At 38.8% G+C, this 27,093-nt stretch overlaps 1 protein-coding gene across 1 annotated transcript; it reads right to left on the bottom strand.

Moving 5' to 3' along the window:
* Positions 1–444: 444 nt before the first annotated feature.
* PRKAR1A (cAMP-dependent protein kinase type I-alpha regulatory subunit) lies at positions 445–26,012 on the bottom strand. The gene is made up of 8 exons (XM_051218688.1): positions 25,824–26,012; positions 24,004–24,492; positions 23,274–23,365; positions 18,134–18,242; positions 14,537–14,756; positions 9,686–9,807; positions 3,264–3,345; positions 445–808 (listed from the first exon to the last, which is right to left on the bottom strand). The coding sequence occupies exons 1-8, from the start codon at positions 25,971–25,973 to the stop codon at positions 636–638; spliced, it is 1,437 nt and encodes a 478-aa protein (XP_051070699.1). The 5' UTR covers positions 25,974–26,012; the 3' UTR covers positions 445–635.
* Between the last annotated feature and the right edge of the window lie 1,081 nt (positions 26,013–27,093).

Raw genomic sequence — 27,093 nt, 5'->3', positions numbered from 1 at the left:
CTAAATACATATATGACAGCGGAAACTGCTGTTTAACAGCATGGGGCTGTAGTGGCTGATAAAATAAACAAGTAAACTACGTGCCTGAGACATTGATATTCTTGAATCTATGCACTATGTTTTGCATATTGTAATGATTCAAACATTCCGAACCCAAACAGATCTGTAGCTAAACCACTCCTTGCCTCTCGGGATTGGGTCACATGCAATCGACTTGCTGACGATTCTCTAAGCTAAGTGCAGTGTTTGCTGCAAAATTGGGGCTTTTTTATAACCAAGGCCAAATAGATGTATTAGGCGTCTATTCACTATGCCGAGCTTCCTTCAATCATGGACAAATGTCAAGAACTAGATGGAACGTGCACGTGTTTATGTTATTGAACCATGTTTAAATGAAGTATGTTTTCCCGCACCAGTTTACAATTGCTTTCAAAAAGCATCAAAGGCGTTCCTAGCATATATTTATGTCGAGGATAATAAATAAAGAATCCATTGTTGGCGTTTACAACAAATTAAGTGACCTGTGTTATAGTAAAAGAAATTACTTTGGAAGATTCGCAGCTGTTCTGAATTCATACTGAGTAGACCCAACTTTCCATTTTGGGAACTAATTACCCTAAAAAAGAACTACAAATTCATACACTCAAAGAAATATAGCTGTTATATTTAGCTATGTTGCGTTTCAAAATATCTGAACACGGACCCATGACACGCTCAAATCGTTTGCGGTCAAGTTTCACGCAACGTAGAGTACCTTGGGCAACAACAGTTGCTGCACGTGGTCGATCAAGCAGTAAAGCAATCTCACCTATGTAAAATAAATTGGAGAGTCAAATAATTACGTGCGTAGGAAATTGGTAATATATTTAATTCTAACAGAAATTGCTAACAGTACGACTTTTTACGGTGTTATTGTATGAAATGTAGGTGTATTATTGGGGAATATATACCAACGTGTGTCAAAGGGACAAGTAACTGATAGTTGTGCGTTACGATTTATGAGCTAAAATATTCTCCGATTATTCAAATATTAGGTTCTAGAAATGTGCCACATTCTAATGTTTACATCACTTGATTTAGTAGCGACTTATGTCACAAAATGGGCGAATTCAGAACTAGTTACAGAACGATTAGATGTAATAGGATCAACGAGTGATGTAAACAAGAGAGCAGAAAGTCTTACTGTCTTCAACTTAACCAGTAATTCTTTGAAGTAACAAGTCTGATATAGTACGATGAAATAAAGTAGTGATGCGAACAAGCAATCTTTAGTGACATGTCGGTCTGCTGGAATTTCTCTTCAATGTGCAAACAGAAGAAAAACTGAAAATGCTACTAAGGAGCAGCTTGACAGTTCGACTGAACACTAGAAGTTGATTTACAGTCCAGTGCAAATATTGTAACCTGTTACACATCTAGGATCAGATTCACTGTATCTATGACTTCCAAATATAGTCTCGAAATGCCCTGGTACGGCCGAGGGTGGGGGAGTTAGCTCTCCTTCTCGAAATGCTCTCACATGACCACGCGTATACAGCTACTGCTAGGGAAGTCCTACTCATCGCCTCGCGGCTGGGGTGTTGTTTACGAAATCGACAGGACGAAAAGCGAATGTCCGGCGCTTTAACCGGGTTGGTGGACACGGAGGACCCAGCTAGGGGAGTTGGAAAACCCTGATCCCAAACCACTGGCGCACGTGGGCTCCAGGATCATGATGGAACAAATGGCGTATGGACCAATTATTGATCACCTGCTACCATGGGACTGCACCTCCTGGCGTTGCCCCACTGCCTTGTGGATCACACCTTTAGGCCGAAGGCTCCGGGCGTGACCCCTTGAGAAAATCACCTGCTTTGGTCTGGATACCTGAGTAGTATCACAGCCCACACACAAATCAAGTGACTTGTGTGGTGCACATGTATTCGATGCCTGTTTGTACCAATATTTATGTGTTTAAATAAATAAATAGAAACCGAAAAATCAACAGTGAGGTGTGCCGAAAATAACATCTAAATGGAGTATTATTTCCAAAAATATAAGCATATCAGGGAAGTGAAGCAATTTCCCGCCAGAATAGAATTCGTTTAGTCAAAAAATGTAGTCCACTCATCAAACCAAGCCCTATATTTTGAGTCAGTTTTTTATTCAGATGAGTGACGTATTTATTGAAACGCATCAGTAAAATACATCAAGGACGAGGTCGTATGTTCATTTTACTAGTAAGGCCTCCTTAAGTTGAACACTACTTTGTCAAAATAAGCTGCTCATGTAGATGAACAACTTATGTTTTTATCTAAATTTTCTTGCTGAACTCTACCATAAACCCTTCAGATGACTTTGGCGGTTCGAACTCACCGAAAGAGATTTTCTGTTTTTTCGATTACATGTGGTCTATCATATTACCTGGAATAACGTGTTCTGAAGTTTATTAGAACGAAAACTTTTTATCTTCATCAGATTACACACCACATGAATGGCTCGATAGTAAATAATAACTGGTCTATTTTACATTCAACGTGATTAAATTATCAATGAGTACCAATACTTAACAAAGATAAAGGTGGACAGTACAATATTGGTCGATCCGAAGAAGTGAGTCAACGATCAACTAATAAGACGTGCGCAGGAAAATTCCACAGTATGTTAGGTTCTCATGAGTAACATACTTTAGATTGCACGAATCTAAGTCCTTTTTGTCTTGCACCTTAACGTAATGGAAGACGCACTTTCTAAAATAACAGTCCACAAACTTTTGTAAATGTCGATGTTTACTCCACTTCGTCCCAGCATTTTTGAGTGCATTTACAATTTACTCTTCAAGATTCTTGTAATTTACCTGGATTCACGAATGAAAGGATAAAAACTATTGAAACTCGTTTATTTGCTTAAGCGTTGAACGACCTGAAACATGTTGACTTTCATTCAATTAATATAAATTAGGTGTATGATTGCTTTCACATGACAGAATAGACATGGTTATACTCTAAAGACCTAAAGAATTATCACTTTCGTTTAATGAATTCGAACTAGACTGTATTCTAATTTCGTACTTTAAAATACAGATTTACGGTTAAAAAACTAAGTCGATAATGTCCAGAACTCTAGATTGCAATCATAATAAATTATTTGTGGTGAGTGCTAAGTTTCTAGTGTTTAATGAGATGTATAGCTTCACGACGTAACAAAGCGTTAAATTGTGTGCTTTGATACCCTATGTTAAGCTAACAACTTATACAAATTCTTTAGACAAATAAAACACTTACCAAAATAGTCTGATGGTCTTAATTTACCGACTTCAACTTGTTCACCCGATTCAGACGGCCTTTGCAAAACAGCAGCTGTACCCTAAGAAGAAGCAATTAAACAAAAGTAGTAATTATAACACAGCTTCAGTTTGTTTATTATTCTGACATAAACCACAAAAAAGAACCTAAAAATAAGATCAGTCAGCTACAACGTAGGACCGGACACATATATGTATCGGTACAAGTTGCCACACCTCATTAACACAATAAGATGAACACCGGATTCATAAACGTAGATACTTCAGAGGTGGTAATATATAAAAGAAAGATTGCATATAAGGATATAGTACAGGAAGAAAGAATTAGTTCGTAGAAACAAAGATATGAAGCGATTTTAACCTCTTAGTTTAAGGGAAGACAGAGAGTGTATACATGGACGCCATTGTGATCGATTCTGAGTAATGTCACCACGAGTCTCCAACCATTGGTTACGATAGTCACGCGGACCCCAACCAAGTAGTCTGCATCTACCAACATGGCTCAGACTAGAAGTTAGTGACTTCAAGCACTGATGCCACGTTTTTGGTTTGGCCACCCCTAAATTTCTTCCAACCATCCCCATTTGAATCCGTGCTGAGGTTTCGTCAGACACCAACTCATTAGGGATGATCAGACTTCCAAGATAACTGAAGTTGTCGGCTCGTAGTCTATTTTACTCCCTATCCTTAGTTCAGATGGTGATGCACACCAGTCCTGAAGCAACGACTTGCACTTAAAGGGAGAAAAGCGCATATCAAACATCCTGACATTGTTGCTTAGTGCTACTAGAAGACTGTATTTTATCAGCGTCTTCACCAAACAGGACTATATTATCTGCGTATTCTAAGTCGATAAGTGGACCTCCTGGAAGGAGGTCAATGCCAGAAAATTCAGTCGACAGAAGCGTTAATCAACATCAGTAGGTCTATGATGAAGTTAAAAAAAAATGGAGAAAGTGGACAGCCTTGACGGACACCACTTGAGGTTGCAAAAGTAGATGACAGTTCGCCATAAGCTCTGAGTCGACTGGTAGTGTTCGAGTAAAGAGCTTTCACAAAGTTTATGTACTTCTGAGGTACGCCTTTCAATGATAGACACTGCCACAGAATCTCTCGGTCAACAGAGTCAAATGCTGCTTATAAGTCAAGAACAACTATCATTGTCGGACGCCGATAAGTATGCCTGTGTTCTAGAACCTGACGAATGGTGAATATGTGGTCGATGCAGCCACGACCAGGTCTGAAGCCAGCTTGATTCTCTCGTGTTTGCAGTTCACGAGTCTTAGTTAGGCGTCCGATAATTATCGAGGCTAGTATTTTAGATATTATATTAGTTAAACTAATCCCTCTATGGTTATCACAGGATGATTTTATCCCTCTCTTAAATATTGGGACGATAAGTGATTGTGACCAGTCAGATGGAATAACGTCTAACTCCCAGATCTTAGCTAAAATATTAGTCAACCTAATCGCTAAAATTGGACCACCATCCTTAAAGACCTCTGGAGCCAGTCCATCTGGACCAGCTGCCCTTCCTCGCTTCAGATTAACTATAGCCTTTTGAACTTCTGCTAGAGTTGGGGGACCTACTTCAATGTTCCATTCACACTGTCTGGGAATGGAGGGTAGTTGTACAGTAGCTGAAGGCCAGTTGAACTGTTCTCTGAAATGTTCCGCCCATCGTTCTAAACGTCTGGACTGAGAGCAGATGAGGGTGTCGTCTTTTTCCGAAATAGTCTGACTTACACTTGACTTATTAATTCCAGTTTCTTTTATTAGTCTGTAGAGCTGTTTTGTGTTCCCTATAGCCGCCGCCTTTTCCATCTCTTTTGCTTTCGTTGCCCACCACCGCTCATGGTCGTTCCTTAGACTTTTGCCTAACCTAGATCTGATTTGTTGTCGCTCTTCATCGTGTTCAGAGCGTGATGGGACGAGTTTACGAGAATCCATCAGTGCAATAGACCTTGAGGAAATCCATTGGTTCTTTGTAACCCTGTGGTTTAAATCACTGATAGATGTCACTGCTGTTTCCACAGCTGTTTGTATAGCTTTCCAAGCAACATCTGGGTCAGTCTCGTTTTCAGAACTACCTCAGTTGTTCCTGGAACCTACTTTTGGTTTTCTCGCTACTCAATTCAGTTCTAATTGGTCTTTTTAATGTGGCTTTTTTGCGTCCAGTGAGGCGCAAGCAGATGCCTGCCCGTATTAGGGCGTGGTCGGAGTCCAAGCAGGTACACCAGAATGAGCGACAATCTTCTACCGACCCTCTCCAACGATGACTGATGGCAATATGGTCTATTTGAGTTCATCGTTGCTTTGGTGTAGGGGGTCGCCATGTTAGACGATGTCTCTCCTTATGCTTAAAATGTGTTTGCTAAAAATAAACGATTGTCTGAGCACAGTTGCAACAGACGATCACCATTATCTGTTCGTTGTGCTGGAATACTAAAATACCCACCTAAATGCCTTTCTATTTGGTTTAAACTACCTATCTGGGCATTAAAGTCACCTGCTATGAGTACTATGTCTGAATGTTTAGCTTTCTGAAGAAGTTCAGATAGCTTTCTGTAAAACTCATCTTTCACTTCATCTGAGCTGCAGTTGGTGGGAGTTTATGCAAGTTGCTTCAAAGCAAAAAGTGAATATAAATGGTCCAGAAATATTACCAACCACTTAGTGACTGATTCCGATGATGACAAGTAACATTACCACATAACTATGGATAGTCCTGTTTCAGAATTGTAACAAGACGGAAAGTGTCTTTGACCAAGCGAAAATACGGTCCCTGATCAGATTAAGATGGTTGATTAATACTACCAGATCTTTAGACCAGTACAGTCAAGCTTCTGCCACTGTTAGATTCGAGAACAGCTGGGTTTCTATGCAAAAATGCTGAACCACATCACAATATAAGACAGAAAATAAATTGCACACAAACAAGCTAAAAAAGGATGTGAATAGAATGAGCTGGGGAAAACTGACTGGTAATAATTTAGAAACAATAGGCCTCATAATAATAGTTTCCAGGCCAAACAGAATATAAAATAAAGTAATTCGGTCACTCAGTAATCATACAATAATGATACATATAATATTAATCCATAAAGCGACTCCACCTGTAAGTCTTCTAGAGCTACCGCTGGTCCCAAACCCGGGTAAAGCAGGAGGATTGCGCATGTGGTCGGCAACCCCATTCTGTAGAAAACCAACCAGAACAAACAAATTAAAACATTTAAGCTCTGCCCTCCGAGTTGAAGTAAGAACTATGACGTCTCACGATGAAAACCAAGATACTTCGAGAGTCACAAGACCGATGTCCCTTCTAATAACCAGAGAAACAGTTTTTATAGGTACATGGAACGCCTGCACAATGTGGGAGACCGGAAGGACTAGTCAAATAACAACGGAAATGAGGAGATACAACTTGGCAGTACTCGGAATCAGTGAAACTCATTGGACCTAAGCTGGACAGAAAAGGTTAGATACGGGAGAGATGAAGCTGCACCGAATATGAAGGTATCATGGGATGACATGGATTGGGAGAGAAACGAAAATGGGGAAAGATTTGCAAGCCTATGTGCACTCAATAAATTGGATATAGGTGGCACAAAGTTCCCACACAAACGCATACACACAGCTACATGAGTCTCACAGGAGAATCAGATAGATCATATTTGTATCATTGAAAAATTCAGAAGGACAATGGAAGACGTGAGAACCAGGAGAGAAGCTGACAGACTGGAAAGAAGGACGACTCATCAAAATACCAAAGAAAGGGGATCTGAGCAAATGTGAGAACTACAGAGACATCACACCATTGTCAGTACCAGGAAAGGTTTTAATAGAGTGTTGCTCAACCGGATGAAAGACGGAGTAGATGCCCAACTTCGAGCTCAACAGGCTGGATTCCGTAAGGACCGGTCGTGCACAGACCAAATCACCACACTACGGATCATCGTTGAACAATCAATCGAATAAGGCTCGTCACTATATATCAAATTCCTTGAATATGAAAAAGCATTGGACAGTGTGGATAGGAGAACATTATGGAAACTTCTTGGACACTATGGAGTGCCTAAGAAGATCGTCCGGAGAACATCACCTGGAACTCGTACGACGAACTACAGTGCAAAGTCGTGCATAGAGGACAGCTAACAGACGCTTTCCAGGTGAGAACCGAAGTCAAAAAAGTATGCTTACTATCTCTCTTTCTCATTCTTCCGGTAATCGACTGGATTATGAAGACCTAGAAACCTCAGAGGAAACACGGAATACAACGGACACCTCGCAATCAATCAGAACATATAAACTTCGCAGATGACCTGGCCCTTCCATCCCATACACACGAACACATGCATGTCAAGACAACCAGCGTGTCAGAAACCTCTGCATCAATAGGCCTGAACATATACAAGGGAAAATCCAAGATTCCCAAATACAACACAGGACACCAACCCAACCACACTTGATGAAGAAGCTCTGGAAAATGTTAAATCTTTCACGCATCTGGCCAGCAGCACCGTCGACGAACGTGGAGGATCCGATGCAGACGTAAAGGTGAGGATTGGCAAAGCATTCCTACAACTGAAGAACATATGGAACTCAACACAACTGTCAACCAATATCAGTCACAATCTTCAATACGAATGTCAAGATAAATCTACTGTACGGAGCTGAAACTCGGAGAACCACTACAACCATCATCAAAAAAGTACAAGTATTTATAAGCAGAAGGCGGAAGAACACAGTGTCGGGAGTCAGAAGCAGACATGAAAAGGATGAATAGCAACTGGAAAGGATTTTCCAGCACAGGGTTGGATGGAGAGTGCTGGTGGGTGGCCTATGCTCCTCCACGAGTGATAAGTAATTCATAAAGCAGTTACAGTAGTTTCCAGTCTTAGTTCCGATGCATCACATATTATATGACCAAGACGCTTGGAAGGAAATATGATAAAGCAAAGATATAATTTGCGAGCGAAGAAGCAAAACTAGCTACTGAGGCTTAAGAACAGCAGAACGAGCAGGTATTACACTTCGAGGGGCTCTTGATTAGACCAGGACTGCTAAGCTCACTGGATATTGAGGTGACACACACAGACCTACCTGTAGATGATAACCCACTAACAGTAGAAAAATCGAGAAAATTCATCAGACGAGCCGGGAATGGTAAAGCAGAAGGATCAGACAGCACACCAACCGAGGTGCAACGTCAAGTATGGAATAAACTGTGAATGTATTTTTTGTTCTATCCAGAAAGATTTGAGGTGAACAACACATAACAAACTGGAAAGTAGGACGCTTCTTTTACATACCAAAGAAAGGTCTTAATATTTATCAGAACACACTATCTGTACCAGCTACGGATTTCAAAGGTGTTACTAAACCGAATGAACAATCAATAGACACCTAAATTACAGATCAACAACCTGTCATTCCTAAAGATGGGTCATATACGGATCAAATCGTGACACGTCGGATCATTGATGAAGAGTTTATTGAATGGAACTCATTGCTAAAAACTTACTCCCTCTACATTCACAAAGGAAAAAGCAAAATTCTGAAGCACAACACACAGAGCACCGACCAAATCATACTTGATGGAGAAACTTTGGAAGAGGTGGAAATTTCCACATAACTGAGCAACATCATCGATAAACCAGGAGTATCTGATGCAGATGTAAAAGCACGATTTGACACCACAAGGGCAATATTCCTACAACTGAAGAATATCGGGAACTCAAAATAACTACTACACAATACCGAAAGAAGAGTCTTTAACATTAACGTTAGAACAAATAAATAGTATAAAGCTGGAAATTAGAGAACTGCCACCACCATCACCAAAAGAGTAAAAGTACTCAAACAACGGTCGATGTGAAGTACACCAAACCCAACAGCCAGACACCATAAGTGATAACCTACAGTGGAAGAGAACTAACAAGCTCACAGTTGACAAGAATAGAAAAGACACTGAACGTGTATGGAACACACTTTCATTAAACTATCAAACTGTATCGAAAAGGAAACACCAACATGGAATCCCCAAGACAAAAGAAGAGGAACATCTAAAGACATAGTGCCTGGAGTCGGACGCAGAAATCATGATTACGAATAGCACCTGGTAACAACTGAAAAGGAAAACCCAGTACAAAGTTAATTGGAGATCTCTGGTTGACAGCCTATGGTTTAAGAAGGGACAACAAACTTCAGTTAGTACATCTGTACGGTTTGTGATATTATGAACACACTTTATGCGATTTCGCAAAGCACATCACTCAGTTTGGAATGATGTCAGTAGGTTTGCAGATTCTAAATATCTAATATTATGTTAATAACAAATGGCAAAACATATTAGCCACAACAAGAAACAAGTATCTTGTCTTAAGAAGTAAAGAACTGTACCTCTGTAATAATAAAGAAGTCATCACCATGTTCACCTTGACGTACAACAACTTCACCATCTTCGAAACGGACTGGTTCGAGAGCATCTGCTACAGTTAATCGTTCCCATTTGTCAAGATTATCTATAATGAAATTCAAAGATACCATATATATAGATACAGAACTTGGAGATAAAAATTCGTAAGGAGATAAATACTGGAGGTTACCTTGGTACAGCACGTTCGTTGAAAGTTCTGCCGTTCTCAAACGCCGTCAAGTCGCTGGTTGGTCGAAATCATGAGTGTTTCCGTTGAATTCGATCCTGACACAGCTTTCCTGAAACCACGTGTATCATTCAAATTGATGTCCAACGTTCACACACTAATGCAGATCGAACAATAGATAGGTTTGTTGTGCCTTTGAGAAGCCTTAAATCGACGTCTGTTGTTCGTTCAAAGCTTCATCGACGTACTGCGGATACACACTGCATCTGTTGATCATAAAGTACTGTGGCAGTGTCTATCATGGAAAGGCGTATCAAAAAAGTAATTTGTCCTTACACAGGCTCTCTGTTCGAACACTACACGTCGAGTCACAGCATATGGAGAATCGCCATCGGCATTAGTTACGTTAAGTGACATCCGTCATCGTTGTGTAACTTCCACACTTTTAAACTTGTCATAGACGTTCTTTTATAGATAACAATTTTCAGTCTCATCAGTCCTGATGGTCAGCTGCCTAACGAACTCTACGCACGGATTCAGAAAGATCGACTGGCTTTTGCCAACTCGCGTCACTTGTGGCGTAGGCGAGATATCCGTCTGTTAAACAGACGACGAGTTTACTGCATATCAGTCCTCTTCGTTCTATTTAATGGGTGAAATATAGCCATTAGGACTAGAAGGTATTCGTTGGTTAGATGTCTTTGGAGCATCGTTTTTATATGTTGGGACCACCGAATACAAATTGTCAGAGTTAGTAATAGAGTGCCAGGCAAAGATGGTAAATAGATTGATAAGGTAGTAAATCTTCCCCAACTGAGGTGGTTGGGACATTTTACGCGTACTCAACCACCGCCTACCTCGACGAGCGATGTTGTGCGGTATGGTAGTAAGTTGGAAGAAAACTAGGGGTGGCCAAACCAAAACATGGCATCACTCCATGAAGTCATTGACAATTGCTCTGAACTATGTTAACAAGTGTAGACTACTTGATTTGGGTTCGCGTGATTGTCGTAAACAGTGGTAAGAAAATTGAATGATATGGCTCAAATCGTTCACAATAGCGCAGGTGCATCGACTCTTTACCATTCTTCCTATCACGAGCTTCTGAATTCGTCATAACTTTTTTGTTTCACCAATTTATATCTTGAATCATATCTTTGATGCCTAATCTTTCCTATCACCACTGATACTGTTACTAACTCTCCTACTCTGTGATTTGACATAATAATTTTAACTTGCTGTGATAGTGAGGTAAGGCAATTTGAAACGATGTACATACGTGCCAGGTTCTACGTTGCGTTTGACTGACTGGCCATCTGTCGATTCGAACAGCTTGTTTCATGTGCATTTATTCGGCAACCTTGTGGCATCTTTGTTCGGTTTTTCTGGCTTTGGTGTCACCATATATGCCGTGTTAGAACCAGCACCCATCGACTGGATCGCCATTAACACCGGGTTATATACTGTTAGATTAGAAAGCTTCATCAAAGTAATAAGAAATCGGTGTGGAAAACTATATCTTTTAGTCATCTCCGCCTACACCCCGACATATTGCAGTCCCAATGCTATCAAGGATGAGTTTTACCACAAGTTAAATGGTCTCAAGTAGTACTAGCCTGAGATTTGAATGCAGAAGCCAGGCGTCTAGACACAGAGGAGAGTTGTTTGGGTGGCCAATGAGGACTCGGTCTCAGGTCAGATAACGCCGACTGTCTCCTACAGTTTTGTACAGACCACAACCTGTTTCTGGTCAGGATCAGCTTTCAGTACAGTCATCCCCATTGTGCCACCTGGTACCATCCCTCTGCAACCCAAGTCTAGACTCAGACCGATCACATCACGACCAGCCGCCGTTAGAGTGGTTGCCTTATACCTATGTTTCTACGAACTAATTCTTTCTTCCTGTATTATATCCTTATACCCAGTCTTCCTTTTATATATTACTACCATTGAAGTAACGACTTCTATGAATTCGGTGTTCATCTTGTTGTGCTAATGAGGTGTGGCAATTTAGACCGATGCATATATATGCCTGGTCCTATATTGTAGTTGACTGACTGGAGTGGTTGTGTACAAGGCTGGCGCCCCTTTTTGAGTACTTATCTGAACTTTGGACGTTTCAGTGGTCGGTAAATTCATTGTCCTAGAAGAGATAATGTAAGCAAACCTACTGTAACTCCAATCGTAAAACATATCAAACCTAACTGGATTCAAGTCTAGCTGTCAACCCACCGAAAAGTGTAGATGAGCACTGGCTGCATTTACATGATGCTATGAAAATGGCGAGTAAAGTCTCTTGTGGCTACGCAAAACTTCCCATACATAGGCACTAGGTTTCTACAGTTTCCCTACAATTTCTCGAGACACGTCAGTCTACTTTGGTCAACCGCAAGTTTGACGATAAACGTCGATTCTTGCGTAGTGAAATTGTGAGAAGTTTATGTAAGGACCGTGACGCCCGATTGTCTGGGTGCTCCGAGGAGTTGGAAGCAGCAGATCGATACGGAAGCTGTTCCAACCCACCCGAGGCACTGGTAACGAGAAGTCTGTTGTGAATGAAATAATCTGTGAAGCCGGTGATACTTCTGTCGGTAGCATTCAACGGTATTTTGGACAATGGACAGGGCTTTTTGAGAAAAAGTTCGGTTGGTCTGTCGCCCCAACAGCATCGCTTAGATATTTGTCCTTTCTAGTCGATGACGACTGTCCTCCCAACGAGGCGGAGGTCTCCAAGGATCTCTCGCTTTTAAACCGCCATAGGCCATCAGGGCCAAAGGATCTATACCAGATTCTTTATGAGGATAGCGGTGAACTTCTGACTGAGTTGTTTGAAAATATATGGGAAACAGACTATACTCCTTGCTCCTTTTTTTTTTACCCTACTATGTTATGTGTGTCTGTGTGGTGGACTCTATTTATATGCACAATCGTATTAGAACTCTCATTTGTAATTAAATACATAAAGTAACTGGAGCGTGATCTAACTTTCTACCTATAAGATGGACATAAGTGTGCACATCATGCCTACATTGTGATATAATATCTGCGTAAATACGTTCATTTGCTTATATTTATATATGCGTGTTAAAGTCTTGCTTATTCAACCCAATTACTTCGTTTGCCTAGTATTTTTCGGACACTAGTCTAATCAACTGGTTCTTGTATCAGAACACGGCTTGTACAGGAACGTAATTATATTCTAAAGCAAAACAGCAGGTTAAATAAGTTGATGTTACAATAAGAATTCATGTTTACGATTTTTACACAGGAAGATTCTAGAGTCTTCGCCACTCATCCACTAGCTCTGGTGGGCCCACTTTGTCCAATTTAAGTTAAAGACTTTATAAATTGGAAAAAACTACCCGCTCAACTTATCTTTTACTTTGCAACTTTTTATTCGATTGACTTTCTAAAATCTGGTTTTACATTTATTTAGTGATATATTTGATGCCATGTTCCCTGTACATCGTAATTCAGGTGATGTGATTATTCAGCAAGGAGATGAAGGTGATAATTTCTACATAATCGACCAGGGTGAGGTTGATGTAAGTTGAATATATTAACTTATGAAGTTATATTTTTTTTATTCACCTATACGGTTTCTCAGTAAACGTATATCATTATTTGTTAAGAGTTGCACGTTCATCACACTTTGTTAATAAGGAGTAGTGATAACCAAATGCGAGTAATCCATGTATGGAAAATATTTTACCGCAATATTGTAATCACTATCGACTTTCTTAGACTCAAGTAGTCAGTGATTTGCCTTGTATAGTTATGTGAAATCTAATATATCATAGACGTGACAAATTTAGTAATTGAGCAGATCAAAACTTAAATATAGTTAACTAATTTCTGTAGAATCAGGAGGTAATATCAAACTGATGGTATGTTAACCCATTTGGGCCTGATATCAAGGGATTTGGAGTGTCTTAGTTAACTGATACATGAGGGTCGGATAACTTACATGATCCTATCATTTTAGGATTATATATATTAGAAAGTTTGTAATAAAAAACACGAAAGTTTCGTACATATTAGTTCATCGTGAGAATGGAGCACTTTGAATATTGTATATCATTCCTTATTTTCGACCACACTTATCTTAGAATTTGAATTGTAGTAACATATACAGTCAACTTGTATTCACCAGAATGATTTGTTGACAGTCCTTACAAGTAGGCTTTTTGTATGATTGTATGGATCCACTTCTGTAAGGGTAATTTTGAATAAATTCCATGAGAATAAAGAGTTTTGCGCAATAATCCAACGAAGATTGACAGCCCCATCAGTCCTGGTGGTTTGTTGTCTGGAAACATATTGACACATTCAGAAAAGACCTCTTGGCCTTTACTAACTTCAGTCGCTTATATAGTTACTATTAAGAACAGGTTTATACTGATCATCCTAAAGTTTTTCTGATTTTCGACAACCTACATTTTATAAGTGATATAGACAATGTGCTTTCCGAACACAAGATTTTGAGCGTATTATTATGGTGAATATTTTTTGGACTCAGAATCACCCATCTCAATATTTCACAATATTAAAAAAGAATGTTTCATATAAGGATGATTGTGGATATGTTTCACATGCTAAATCAAAGTAATGAATAATAAAAATCTCAGGAAAGTAATGAAAGACATACCTAAAATAGGTACACGACATAGGAATTCCTGATACACTTTTCGACGACGAATAGTACTCCCCATCAATATTCTTCTGTAAGAATCTCGATCAATACCCCATAATTTAACTTCCGTTTTCGCTCTAACCGTAGCTGCTCTAGGCGTACCGTAGATGAGAGCTAGTTCACCGAAACTACCTCCTTCCCCGATTGTACTACTATACTCATTATTGAGGAAGATCTATTTAAGAGAAATGATTACAAAATAAATTTGAGAAATACAAATAATACCAGAAAAAAGTAATCATAATATTCTCGTGAATCTAAAAGCGAACGTGGAACCAAATATTAGAACACAACTTTGGATTGAAATACATTAAATCAACGCTATTCTTTATAAGTAAAGTGTCCTTTATGATCTGACTTGAATACGATAGAAGACATAGAAGTATACACTACTAACGAGTGAAGTTTTATAAACAGTTGATGTAATTACATTAAAATCTAACGGATCGTGAAAAAAATAAAGGGGTGTAAAACCAGCCAAATTACTAAACTATAAACACACTGTAACAGTAAGGGGAAATAAACAGGGACGAAAACTATGCTGAAGTCAACAAGAAGAATTAGTAAAGAGCACACAGAAGCTGACATTTGATTTTTTACTCATAGATGGATCACAAACTTATCACTGTCCGCAAATGCCCTGGTACGGCCGAGGGTGGGGGGAGTTAGCTCTCCTTCTCAAAATGCTCTCACATGACCACGCGTATACAGCCACTGCTAGGGAAGTCCTACTCATCGCCTCGCGGCTGGGGTGTTGTTTACGAAATCGACAGGACGAAAAGCGAATGTCCGGCGCTTTAACCGGGTTGGTGGACACGGAGGACCCAGCTAGGGGAGTTGGAAAACCCTGATCCCAAACCACTGGCGCACGTGGGCTCCAGGATCATGATGGAACAAATGGCGTATGGACCAATTATTGATCACCTGCTACCATGGGACTGCACCTCCTGGCGTTGCCCCACTGCCTTGTGGATCACACCTTTAGGCCGAAGGCTCCGGGCGTGACCCCTTGAGAAAATCACCTGCTTTGGTCTGGATACCTGAGTAGTATCACAGCCCACACACAAATCAAGTGACTTGTGTGGTGCACATGTATTCGATGCCCATTTGTACCAATATTTATGTGTTCAAATGTTCTATGGTGGTCTAGATTCAATTGACTCATGACATCAACCACTAAAATCAATATAATATTATTAGCGATCTATCCAATGATCAATTTATTTGAAGTTATCAAGTCAAACCTCAGTAATGGTACTTACAAACTTATTTATGTTACTTGAAAGTGAAACGCTATGCCTACACTACGGCACACGACAGCCTCTTTACATACCATCAACTATCTGTCAAGCTGAAATTGACTATGCCCTTCTAGGCATTTTAATTTTTTGTAAAATAAGTCTTTCATTCCTTTAAAATAAGAATTTACTATTTTTACAGCTATTTTTATTTGAGAAGTTATAAAAGTGTTATCCCTTTGAATGATTTATTCCACAACTTTAGATCCTTTTTTATAGTTCAACAAATGATTCAGTGTCTTTTGTTATATAACTTAATTAAATTCATATGTGGGAAGAACTACATGGTTACTTAGGTTACGTTAAACCATATTGATAAGTATCCTAATCTTTATAATGAATCGTTCTGAGTAATCAAAGTGAACAATATATTAGTTGAGGACTTGTTTCTTCATCATGATAGTTACACAGTTTATTATTATTATTCAAGTTTAGCGAGTAAACATCAGTAGTTTAAATGAAGTGATTTGTGTCTAGGTGTGTCAAATACTTTAAAATTAAAGTTGCATGTGAGTGTTAATGTCAAGTTATTAATTCTGACAGAAGCAATTTTATAATTTTCAATTCATAATTCAAAACGGTGAAATAACTCGGTCATGTCTGAAGTCCTGTTTAAATATTGCTAACACGACATCAATATTTTGGAAATATAACGCCATAACATATGGTGAAATAGGGAACTACAGCCGGTTAATCATTAGCAAAATAGAACCTGGGAAATAAGTGTACCACTTCAGGTTGTCATACTATATCAACATGGCAAGATGAAATTAGCAAGACAAATATCGGAGTAATGGAAGTAGTAACGACATTGGTAATAGTAGGAAAGACTAAAGATCAACAATATGATTCAAGAATAAGGGATAGATTTGCGGAATGGAAAATACAAGATAAGATCAAAACTCAAAATCCAAGGAACGATAAATAGTGTATCTATCTGAACTATTCCAACAGATTCTGAGCCATGTCACCCAATCTCCATTGATTGATTACAATAGTTGGGAAAATATCAATCAGGTAATCTGAAGCAATCAACATGTGTCAATACAATATATAATGACTTCATCAACCGGTCGCCCGTCTTACTTTGTTCGCTTCTAGTTTCCTCATACACCACCAATCAGTGCATCCAGATGGGTGAAGGCTGAATATATATGATAAATGCGCCAAATGCATCAGTCGACGGAGATTTACTACTTCATCAACCGACTAGTGGTCTTTACATAATACCCTGTGTCTAATCTCAGCATCGCCCTCTTGAAGGTCCGGACACTGATGAGAAACGTTCCAAAGGCATCTACGACAAAACAGTGATAATCTACAAATACCCAATAATGTTAAAGACCATGTTTCACGGTCATCAAGGAAAATAAAAGGAACTACCAAAATGTATTCTTGTGTTGTAGCTGGTAGACAAACATACCTAACCCATAGGTAATTAAAGTTAGTACAAGCCAAGAGGTCTTTTCTGAATGTGTCAATATGTTTCCAGACAACAAACCACCAGGACTGATGGGGCTGTCAATCTTCGTTGGATTATTGCGCAAAACTCTTTATTCTCATGGAATTTATTCAAAATTACCCTTACAGAAGTGGATCCATACAATCATACAAAAAGCCTACTTGTAAGGACTGTCAACAAATCATTCTGGTGAATACAAGTTGACTGTATATGTTACTACAATTCAAATTCTAAGATAAGTGTGGTCGAAAATAAGGAATGATATACAATATTCAAAGTGCTCCATTCTCACGATGAACTAATATGTACGAAACTTTCGTGTTTTTTATTACAAACTTTCTAATATATATAATCCTAAAATGATAGGATCATGTAAGTTATCCGACCCTCATGTATCAGTTAACTAAGACACTCCAAATCCCTTGATATCAGGCCCAAATGGGTTAACATACCATCAGTTTGATATTACCTCCTGATTCTACAGAAATTAGTTAACTATATTTAAGTTTTGATCTGCTCAATTACTAAATTTGTCACGTCTATGATATATTAGATTTCACATAACTATACAAGGCAAATCACTGACTACTTGAGTCTAAGAAAGTCGATAGTGATTACAATATTGCGGTAAAATATTTTCCATACATGGATTACTCGCATTTGGTTATCACTACTCCTTATTAACAAAGTGTGATGAACGTGCAACTCTTAACAAATAATGATATACGTTTACTGAGAAACCGTATAGGTGAATAAAAAATATAACTTCATAAGTTAATATATTCAACTTACATCAACCTCACCCTGGTCGATTATGTAGAAATTATCACCTTCATCTCCTTGCTGAATAATCACATCACCTGAATTACGATGTACAGGGAACATGGCATCAAATATATCACTAAATAAATGTAAAACCAGATTTTAGAAAGTCAATCGAATAAAAAGTTGCAAAGTAAAGATAAGTTGAGCGGGTAGTTTTTCCAATTTATAAAGTCTTTAACTTAAATTGGACAAAGTGGGCCCACCAGAGCTAGTGGATGAGTGGCGAAGACTCTAGAATCTTCCTGTGTAAAAATCGTAAACATGAATTCTTATTGTAACATCAACTTATTTAACCTGCTGTTTTGCTTTAGAATATAATTACGTTCCTGTACAAGCCGTGTTCTGATACAAGAACCAGTTGATTAGACTAGTGTCCGAAAAATACTAGGCAAACGAAGTAATTGGGTTGAATAAGCAAGACTTTAACACGCATATATAAATATAAGCAAATGAACGTATTTACGCAGATATTATATCACAATGTAGGCATGATGTGCACACTTATGTCCATCTTATAGGTAGAAAGTTAGATCACGCTCCAGTTACTTTATGTATTTAATTACAAATGAGAGTTCTAATACGATTGTGCATATAAATAGAGTCCACCACACAGACACACATAACATAGTAGGGTAAAAAAAAGGAGCAAGGAGTATAGTCTGTTTCCCATATATTTTCAAACAACTCAGTCAGAAGTTCACCGCTATCCTCATAAAGAATCTGGGATAGATCCTTTGGCCCTGATGGCCTATGGCGGTTTAAAAGCGAGAGATCCTTGGAGACCTCCGCCTCGTTGGGAGGACAGTCGTCATCGACTAGAAAGGACAAATATCTAAGCGATGCTGTTGGGGCGACAGACCAACCGAACTTTTTCTCAAAAAGCCCTGTCCATTGTCCAAAATACCGTTGAATGCTACCGACAGAAGTATCACCGGCTTCACAGATTATTTCATTCACAACAGACTTCTCGTTACCAGTGCCTCGGGTGGGTTGGAACAGCTTCCGTATCGATCTGCTGCTTCCAACTCCTCGGAGCACCCAGACAATCGGGCGTCACGGTCCTTACATAAACTTCGCACAATTTCACTACGCAAGAATCGACGTTTATCGTCAAACTTGCGGTTGACCAAAGTAGACTGACGTGTCTCGAGAAATTGTAGGGAAACTGTAGAAACCTAGTGCCTATGTATGGGAAGTTTTGCGTAGCCACAAGAGACTTTACTCGCCATTTTCATAGCATCATGTAAATGCAGCCAGTGCTCATCTACACTTTTCGGTGGGTTGACAGCTAGACTTGAATCCAGTTAGGTTTGATATGTTTTACGATTGGAGTTACAGTAGGTTTGCTTACATTATCTCTTCTAGGACAATGAATTTACCGACCACTGAAACGTCCAAAGTTCAGATAAGTACTCAAAAAGGGGCGCCAGCCTTGTACACAACCACTCCAGTCAGTCAACTACAATATAGGACCAGGCATATATATGCATCGGTCTAAATTGCCACACCTCATTAGCACAACAAGATGAACACCGAATTCATAGAAGTCGTTACTTCAATGGTAGTAATATATAAAAGGAAGACTGGGTATAAGGATATAATACAGGAAGAAAGAATTAGTTCGTAGAAACATAGGTATAAGGCAACCACTCTAACGGCGGCTGGTCGTGATGTGATCGGTCTGAGTCTAGACTTGGGTTGCAGAGGGATGGTACCAGGTGGCACAATGGGGATGACTGTACTGAAAGCTGATCCTGACCAGAAACAGGTTGTGGTCTGTACAAAACTGTAGGAGACAGTCGGCGTTATCTGACCTGAGACCGAGTCCTCATTGGCCACCCAAACAACTCTCCTCTGTGTCTAGACGCCTGGCTTCTGCATTCAAATCTCAGGCTAGTACTACTTGAGACCATTTAACTTGTGGTAAAACTCATCCTTGATAGCATTGGGACTGCAATATGTCGGGGTGTAGGCGGAGATGACTAAAAGATATAGTTTTCCACACCGATTTCTTATTACTTTGATGAAGCTTTCTAATCTAACAGTATATAACCCGGTGTTAATGGCGATCCAGTCGATGGGTGCTGGTTCTAACACGGCATATATGGTGACACCAAAGCCAGAAAAACCGAACAAAGATGCCACAAGGTTGCCGAATAAATGCACATGAAACAAGCTGTTCGAATCGACAGATGGCCAGTCAGTCAAACGCAACGTAGAACCTGGCACGTATGTACATCGTTTCAAATTGCCTTACCTCACTATCACAGCAAGTTAAAATTATTATGTCAAATCACAGAGTAGGAGAGTTAGTAACAGTATCAGTGGTGATAGGAAAGATTAGGCATCAAAGATATGATTCAAGATATAAATTGGTGAAACAAAAAAGTTATGACGAATTCAGAAGCTCGTGATAGGAAGAATGGTAAAGAGTCGATGCACCTGCGCTATTGTGAACGATTTGAGCCATATCATTCAATTTTCTTACCACTGTTTACGACAATCACGCGAACCCAAATCAAGTAGTCTACACTTGTTAACATAGTTCAGAGCAATTGTCAATGACTTCATGGAGTGATGCCATGTTTTGGTTTGGCCACCCCTAGTTTCTTCCAACTTACTACCATACCGCACAACATCGCTCGTCGAGGTAGGCGGTGGTTGAGTACGCGTAAAATGTCCCAACCACCTCAGTTGGGGAAGATTTACTACCTTATCAATCTATTTACCATCTTTGCCTGGCACTCTATTACTAACTCTGACAATTTGTATTCGGTGGTCCCAACATATAAAAACGATGCTCCAAAGACATCTAACCAACGAATACCTTCTAGTCCTAATGGCTATATTTCACCCATTAAATAGAACGAAGAGGACTGATATGCAGTAAACTCGTCGTCTGTTTAACAGACGGATATCTCGCCTACGCCACAAGTGACGCGAGTTGGCAAAAGCCAGTCGATCTTTCTGAATCCGTGCGTAGAGTTCGTTAGGCAGCTGACCATCAGGACTGATGAGACTGAAAATTGTTATCTATAAAAGAACGTCTATGACAAGTTTAAAAGTGTGGAAGTTACACAACGATGACGGATGTCACTTAACGTAACTAATGCCGATGGCGATTCTCCATATGCTGTGACTCGACGTGTAGTGTTCGAACAGAGAGCCTGTGTAAGGACAAATTGCTTTTTTGATACGCCTTTCCATGATAGACACTGCCACAGTACTTTATGATCAACAGATGCAGTGTGTATCCGCAGTACGTCGATGAAGCTTTGAACGAACAACAGACGTCGATTTAAGGCTTCTCAAAGGCACAACAAACCTATCTATTGTTCGATCTGCATTAGTGTGTGAACGTTGGACATCAATTTGAATGATACACGTGGTTTCAGGAAAGCTGTGTCAGGATCGAATTCAACGGAAACACTCATGATTTCGACCAACCAGCGACTTGACGGCGTTTGAGAACGACAGAACTTTCACCATGGGCGTGTCTTTGATTGAGTCGGAAACTAAAGACATACACAAAACGCGGATAAAGAACAAAATGAAGACACTATAAAATAAATTCAAGGGTAACTATGCAACTTCGAAAACAGGTAGAGTGATTTCGAACCGTAAATCGAATATTTATTAATAATGATCATCATAAATGTTTGTGTGAAGTGGGATACTCCCAAGGTATAAAGGCTAGGCAGGTGGTTTCCTTAGACTACTCAGAGGGATGTGACCTAGAAGTTTAATCCACAAGTAATTGAAAAAAAGCATTAGGTTTCGTCCCATATTAGTCTGTTACCGAAAATAGTTTCATAAGCAATTCCTTCCTACCTGATTCTAGAAACCATGTGCATCACTGGTTTGGAATCGGAGTGAAACTTTCATGTTCACCAGCCCGGTTGAATCGCCGGACATCAGCCCTTCATTTCAATCTTGTAAACAACACTAGAACAGAGCATAAATGGTGAGAATTTACTTGCACAGGCTATAAACGTATAGACGTATGAGACCAATTCGAGAGGGAGGGAGGGGGATTCTCTCCAACCTCGGTTGTACCAGTATATTTAAGGACGTACTTCAGTCAAATTAGCCTGGTAACACCTTTGGTTTTCAGTTTATAATTCATCAATAAAAGAGGACATGAAACAGGATTTTTATTTCATTCCGCAGAAAAATCACACGAAATACAGTAATCGTTTATTGATGAGACGCAGACAAGCACAACAACCCAGCAACTGATACCGTTTAGTACCATTTTATACTAAAAGTCTAATCTAACCTATCTAATTCAAAGTAAATTCGATCGACTGTTATCTCATTTCTTAAGTACTATATATTACAATCACAGGTCATTATGGAATATGAGAATCAGGTTAGAAAAGAACGAAAATAAGTTGTACGGTCACATAGATGCTACCTGAGTTCCTAGCAAATTATTTATAAGAAAGGTGTGTACTACTGTTTTGGTTCGGCGAGAACCCTCCTTTCCCTGTGACGTTTGAGTGGGAAATGTTTGCATAAGTTCATGTTCAAACTATAACCGTTGGAGTAAATTTATCAGGGCTGAAATCATAATCAGGATTATATATATATATTACATCCCTAATTATTTAAAAGATCATGTGATTACGTCATGCATGAATTAAGATATACCTGAATTTTTTACATTTACAGGTCGCATTTGATTATACCTAACTGAAAACACACTCGTCCAAACTGTTCAGCTGCTCAGTCATATTTCTATTTCGAAGCTTTGTTTGTTCCTAACACTAGATGGTTAGTTTTAGTAAACAAAACGAGGAATTGTTAGTTGGGATTATTAGATAAGTTTGTTTAACTAAATATGAACTTGAACTTTACGTCACTCTAAGATTGTGCATTTCACATTTGACTACCGGGTTACTTACCACCAATCGTAACGAAACAAAAACGTAGTGTTCTTGATTAAAAGACAAGGGTCGGCTACATACTACAGTGCTTCCAACATGTACATACTGCTAATAGGAAGGTGCGTAGTTCGCTTAGTGAAAAACTGATTTGAAGATTTTATCGACTGACTGATAGCAATTTGTTTAACATAAACCAAGCTAACAATAAAAATACATACCTCCTTTCCGTCTCATCTAAATGAGAAAATAGGACATTTTTGGCGATAGCCTTTGAAAGAGCTGTCATCGTTTTATAGTCCTTCGGTACAACCTTATTGAAACGAAATAATGATAATACGTCGATAATAAGAATGAATATAAACAGAAAAATCACAATCAAAATAACTTAGTAAAACTGAACTACATAATGACGTTATCATGCTAAATTAATATTCTGACGTCTTGATTATTGACAAATGGTTTCGAACATTTATTTTCCTAATTTTATTGGTTGATATACTGTCGTTAGCTTTTATACTATAATTATGACAGGTGTTAATGCATTTGGTCATCAAAGTTCGTTTGCTTTCGTTCTATTATATTGAATTTCTGCCGGAGTTGAGTTTAGCTGCTTGAATGTTATCCTTTTCCAAACTTTCCAGTTATATGGGTACAAAGGCAATATAGAGATTAGTAAGTTATGCTGGAAAGGCCCAAATGGTTAGAGGGAGGTTTATTGAAGTTGTTATACAGCCTACATTAATCAGTAAAACTATTCAAAATGAATATAGACGACAGAACATTAAGATTTAAGTAGTTGAGAGTCGTGATGATACACAATGACGTTACTAAGTGACAAAATAAAGCACTAAAATGTGATAAGATACTCCAATTATAAGCTGAAATTAGAGAGATTATGTTAAGATGTGAAGCTTTATAAAGAAATGACATTGAATGAGACACAGTTACCTTCTTAACGTAAGATGCAGCATCTTCTTCTGTATAAACTTCACCACTAACTGCTCCTCTTCGAGATCGACGTCTAGTTAAACTAACTCCGGAAGGTGATACAGCTAACAAGCCTCTCGTTCCCCCACTATTTCCTCCATCATAACTACTTCCATCCTCGTTCATATTATTGGGTTCGTAACTACTATCAACTTTCAAAGGAGTTTCGGTCAAACTTTTTTCAAGAGTGTTAGGAATAAGATTATCTGTATCACAGGAGCATCGATGGTTATTCATTTCTGAAGATTGCCCACAATTTTGAGAGCTTACGGAGGGAATAATAACACCAAAGCAACCACTCCCATGACTTTTAACTTCATTTTGGAAAGGGCGACTGGAGGTATTTGATATAGGAAATGTGTGTGAATTTTCATTGCGTTCTGAGTGTTTATGAAAAGCGAACCCAGTTACATGACTAGTTGATGCTGCACTACATTTTCCATTACAAACCTAAAAAATTGAACAAAATATAATAAGACAAGAAGTAAAATCACATTTAAATACCGGTTTATAGGTGATAAAATTTACACAGACTAACCTAAAACCCTGCATAAACACACTAGTTAGATCTAACACATTTTAGTAACTCGGAAGACAGAGCGAATTTTGCTTTTTTTTTAAATCCCAGACAATTGAACCAAATAACCCAGGATTTCCACCAAATAATCCGCAACTTCTTTATATTTCCTATACTGAATAACTATTCCATGACTACCTTAGGTAAAATTAATCATCACCTTAAGTTATGAAAAAAGTATTAAAATGACAGTGTGTAGACAGAAATATGTAGGAGATTAATGTGCTTTTGAGTACATTCCCCATACACTATATAATACCCAAGCGCGAGAAAGAAGGCTCTCGAACACTATCCTTAGATAATTCAACAAATTTAGATATTTAAAGTTTGTCTCACATAGATTGTCGTACCGTATTTTATAGATAGTTTGCATTCATTATCAGGTACCTAAACACTGAGTTCTGTTGCTCAATTCTGACATTAATGCGGATATTAAGAGGCTTAGTGAAGGCTTCAAGTGTTAATTAAGTGGCTAACAACCACTTGAAACCTTAATTAAGCCTCTTAATATCCGCATTAATGTCAGAATTGAGCAACAGAACTCAGTGTTTAGGTACCTGATAATGAATGCAAACTATCTATAAAATACGGTACGACAATCTATCTGAGATAAACTTTAAATCACTAAATCTGTTGTGCGGAGGCATATATGACCGCTAACTCGATATTAGGACACACCTGCGTGCTCATTGTTTTCACCACATCAACGTAATCATAATTATTGATCTTCGTATGACTACTGGTTGGGAGTGCATTGAGTGTTTCTAATTGGGTAGATTTGTCTGGCTACTTGCTGGTTAGTGCTAATAATCATAGTTCGACTCAAACATATCAAGACAAATTCAACACAGAAGTTGAAAGACAAAAATGAGGATCCACCTTATTTCGTGGCTTCTCTCCTGCTGTTTAATAATGTATTTATGTTGACTTGTTTAATATCGGGTACAGTAAAAATAACATAACCTCCCACCAAAAACAGGTCTCTGTATCGCACCTTGGGACTAAAAAATTATATCAAAGCTTTCATTCATATAACTAAACGAGCGGAATTTGATAGTCCGAGTCAGCAATTAATTTTGTTGGGCTAAACTACTACTTTAAGCTTCCAATGATATTAACTAGGCATTTCATGTAAAGATGGAGGTTTATGCAAAGGAATATTATTGACCAAATGTTACTATAGATATTTAATGTTATAACTTGCCTCCAGCTTCTCAAAATACTCACGGAGAAATGCAATTGGATTACTAGGACGATGTAGGCACAAGTTAACAACGCAGTCCCTGAGAATTTCGTGCACATTATGCTGTTTAACATAATCCTCAACATCGCTCATAAACGACTCATCCTCCATTATCCCCAACTTCTCGGAAGCATCCGCAACTCTCGTAATGGCCGCCCGTCCGGTGTAAAATCTCGGTATCCAATATCTTGTGACTGTTCTTGTATCAAACGATTGATTTCTTTGCGCTCGCTTCTTTTTGTTTCGGTATACTTCGAAGTCTGCGTTAATTCTTAATGGGTGTTAGTCTAGTCACTCGACTGCACTAATTCCAGTCAATTCGATAGGTATTTGTGGATTTGTTTCACGTAGTCTGAGTGGGTGTATTTGTTTCAGAGCAGTAAGGTTTCTGGAAAGCAGAAGCTGACACGTCACGAGATAAGGGGGTGATTGGTTGAAATTCGGACACCAATAAAGAGAAAATCAGGATATAGTAAAGCTAAGAGCAGACGATTGTCTGACGTAAGCAGACAAAAGGTGATCAGCTAATAATGCAGATGGAGTGAGCTGTCCACAATCAAATAGTAAGGGCGTAAACGTAGATGATAACGAGCGAAATAATAATAAGCTAATGACAAGTGATAATGATAGTAGTCAGTAGGTTATGAGACATACATCACGCACAGCTAGTCCAAGGGGAAGATGGTCATACATGCGTGAGTGCGTGTTAGTAAAGTCTTATCTCGAGGCTATCCACTCTGTGGAGTCAATTTTATTTTAGGTTGAGAGAGCGTTTTAAACAGGAGGAACTGTAAATGAAATAAGCGAGAGCATATCTGGATGCGGTGTTTGTACGCACTAATGATTCCTTTGTACTTAATGGCCCACTGATTACGAATTCCAAATATAATATGTCCATTCATGCTCATACAGTTCCACTTGCCGTAAAGCACACTATTCTGGGAATTCCTATTTAGTACATTGGTTCGAATACTTCTAATTATCAATCTGGGTCTTTGTTTTCTGATGTCCAATTTTTCGGTGGTTCCTCACGGCAGTGATTTCTGGTAGGATGTTCTTCTTGAGACGACCTGAGGCACTTAGTATGTTGAGCGTTTTTATCAGGTCATCTCTAGTTCTCCCATAACCCAGATTTATCTAAGGGTTTATGGTCTTTCTTTTCAAGGTTTGTCCCTGAGGTCAATCATCTACTTAGTTCCTTGTCAACGTACGTGCTCTGAGAGATTTATAT

This window comes from Schistosoma haematobium, chromosome ZW (genome assembly GCF_000699445.3).
Source record: "Schistosoma haematobium chromosome ZW, whole genome shotgun sequence".
NCBI lineage: Eukaryota > Metazoa > Platyhelminthes > Trematoda > Strigeidida > Schistosomatidae > Schistosoma > Schistosoma haematobium.
The sequence above is the reverse complement of the archived record's forward strand: the minus strand, read 5'-3'. Positions and strand labels throughout refer to the sequence as shown.

What these genes read in the sequence shown, in the direction of transcription:
- PRKAR1A (XM_051218688.1), bottom strand. Translation starts at nt 25,973, where the DNA reads ATGGAGGATGAGTCGTTTATGAGCGATGTTGAGGATTATGTTAAACAG. An exon ending in ATGTCGTGTACCTATTTTAG is followed by an intron (nt 9,808 to 14,536) that starts GTATGTCTTTCA and finishes ATTTCATTATAG; the next exon opens with ATAATCTTGACAAATGGGAA. An exon ending in AAGACCATCAGACTATTTTG is followed by an intron (nt 809 to 3,263) that starts GTAAGTGTTTTA and finishes TATTTTACATAG; the next exon opens with GTGAGATTGCTTTACTGCTT.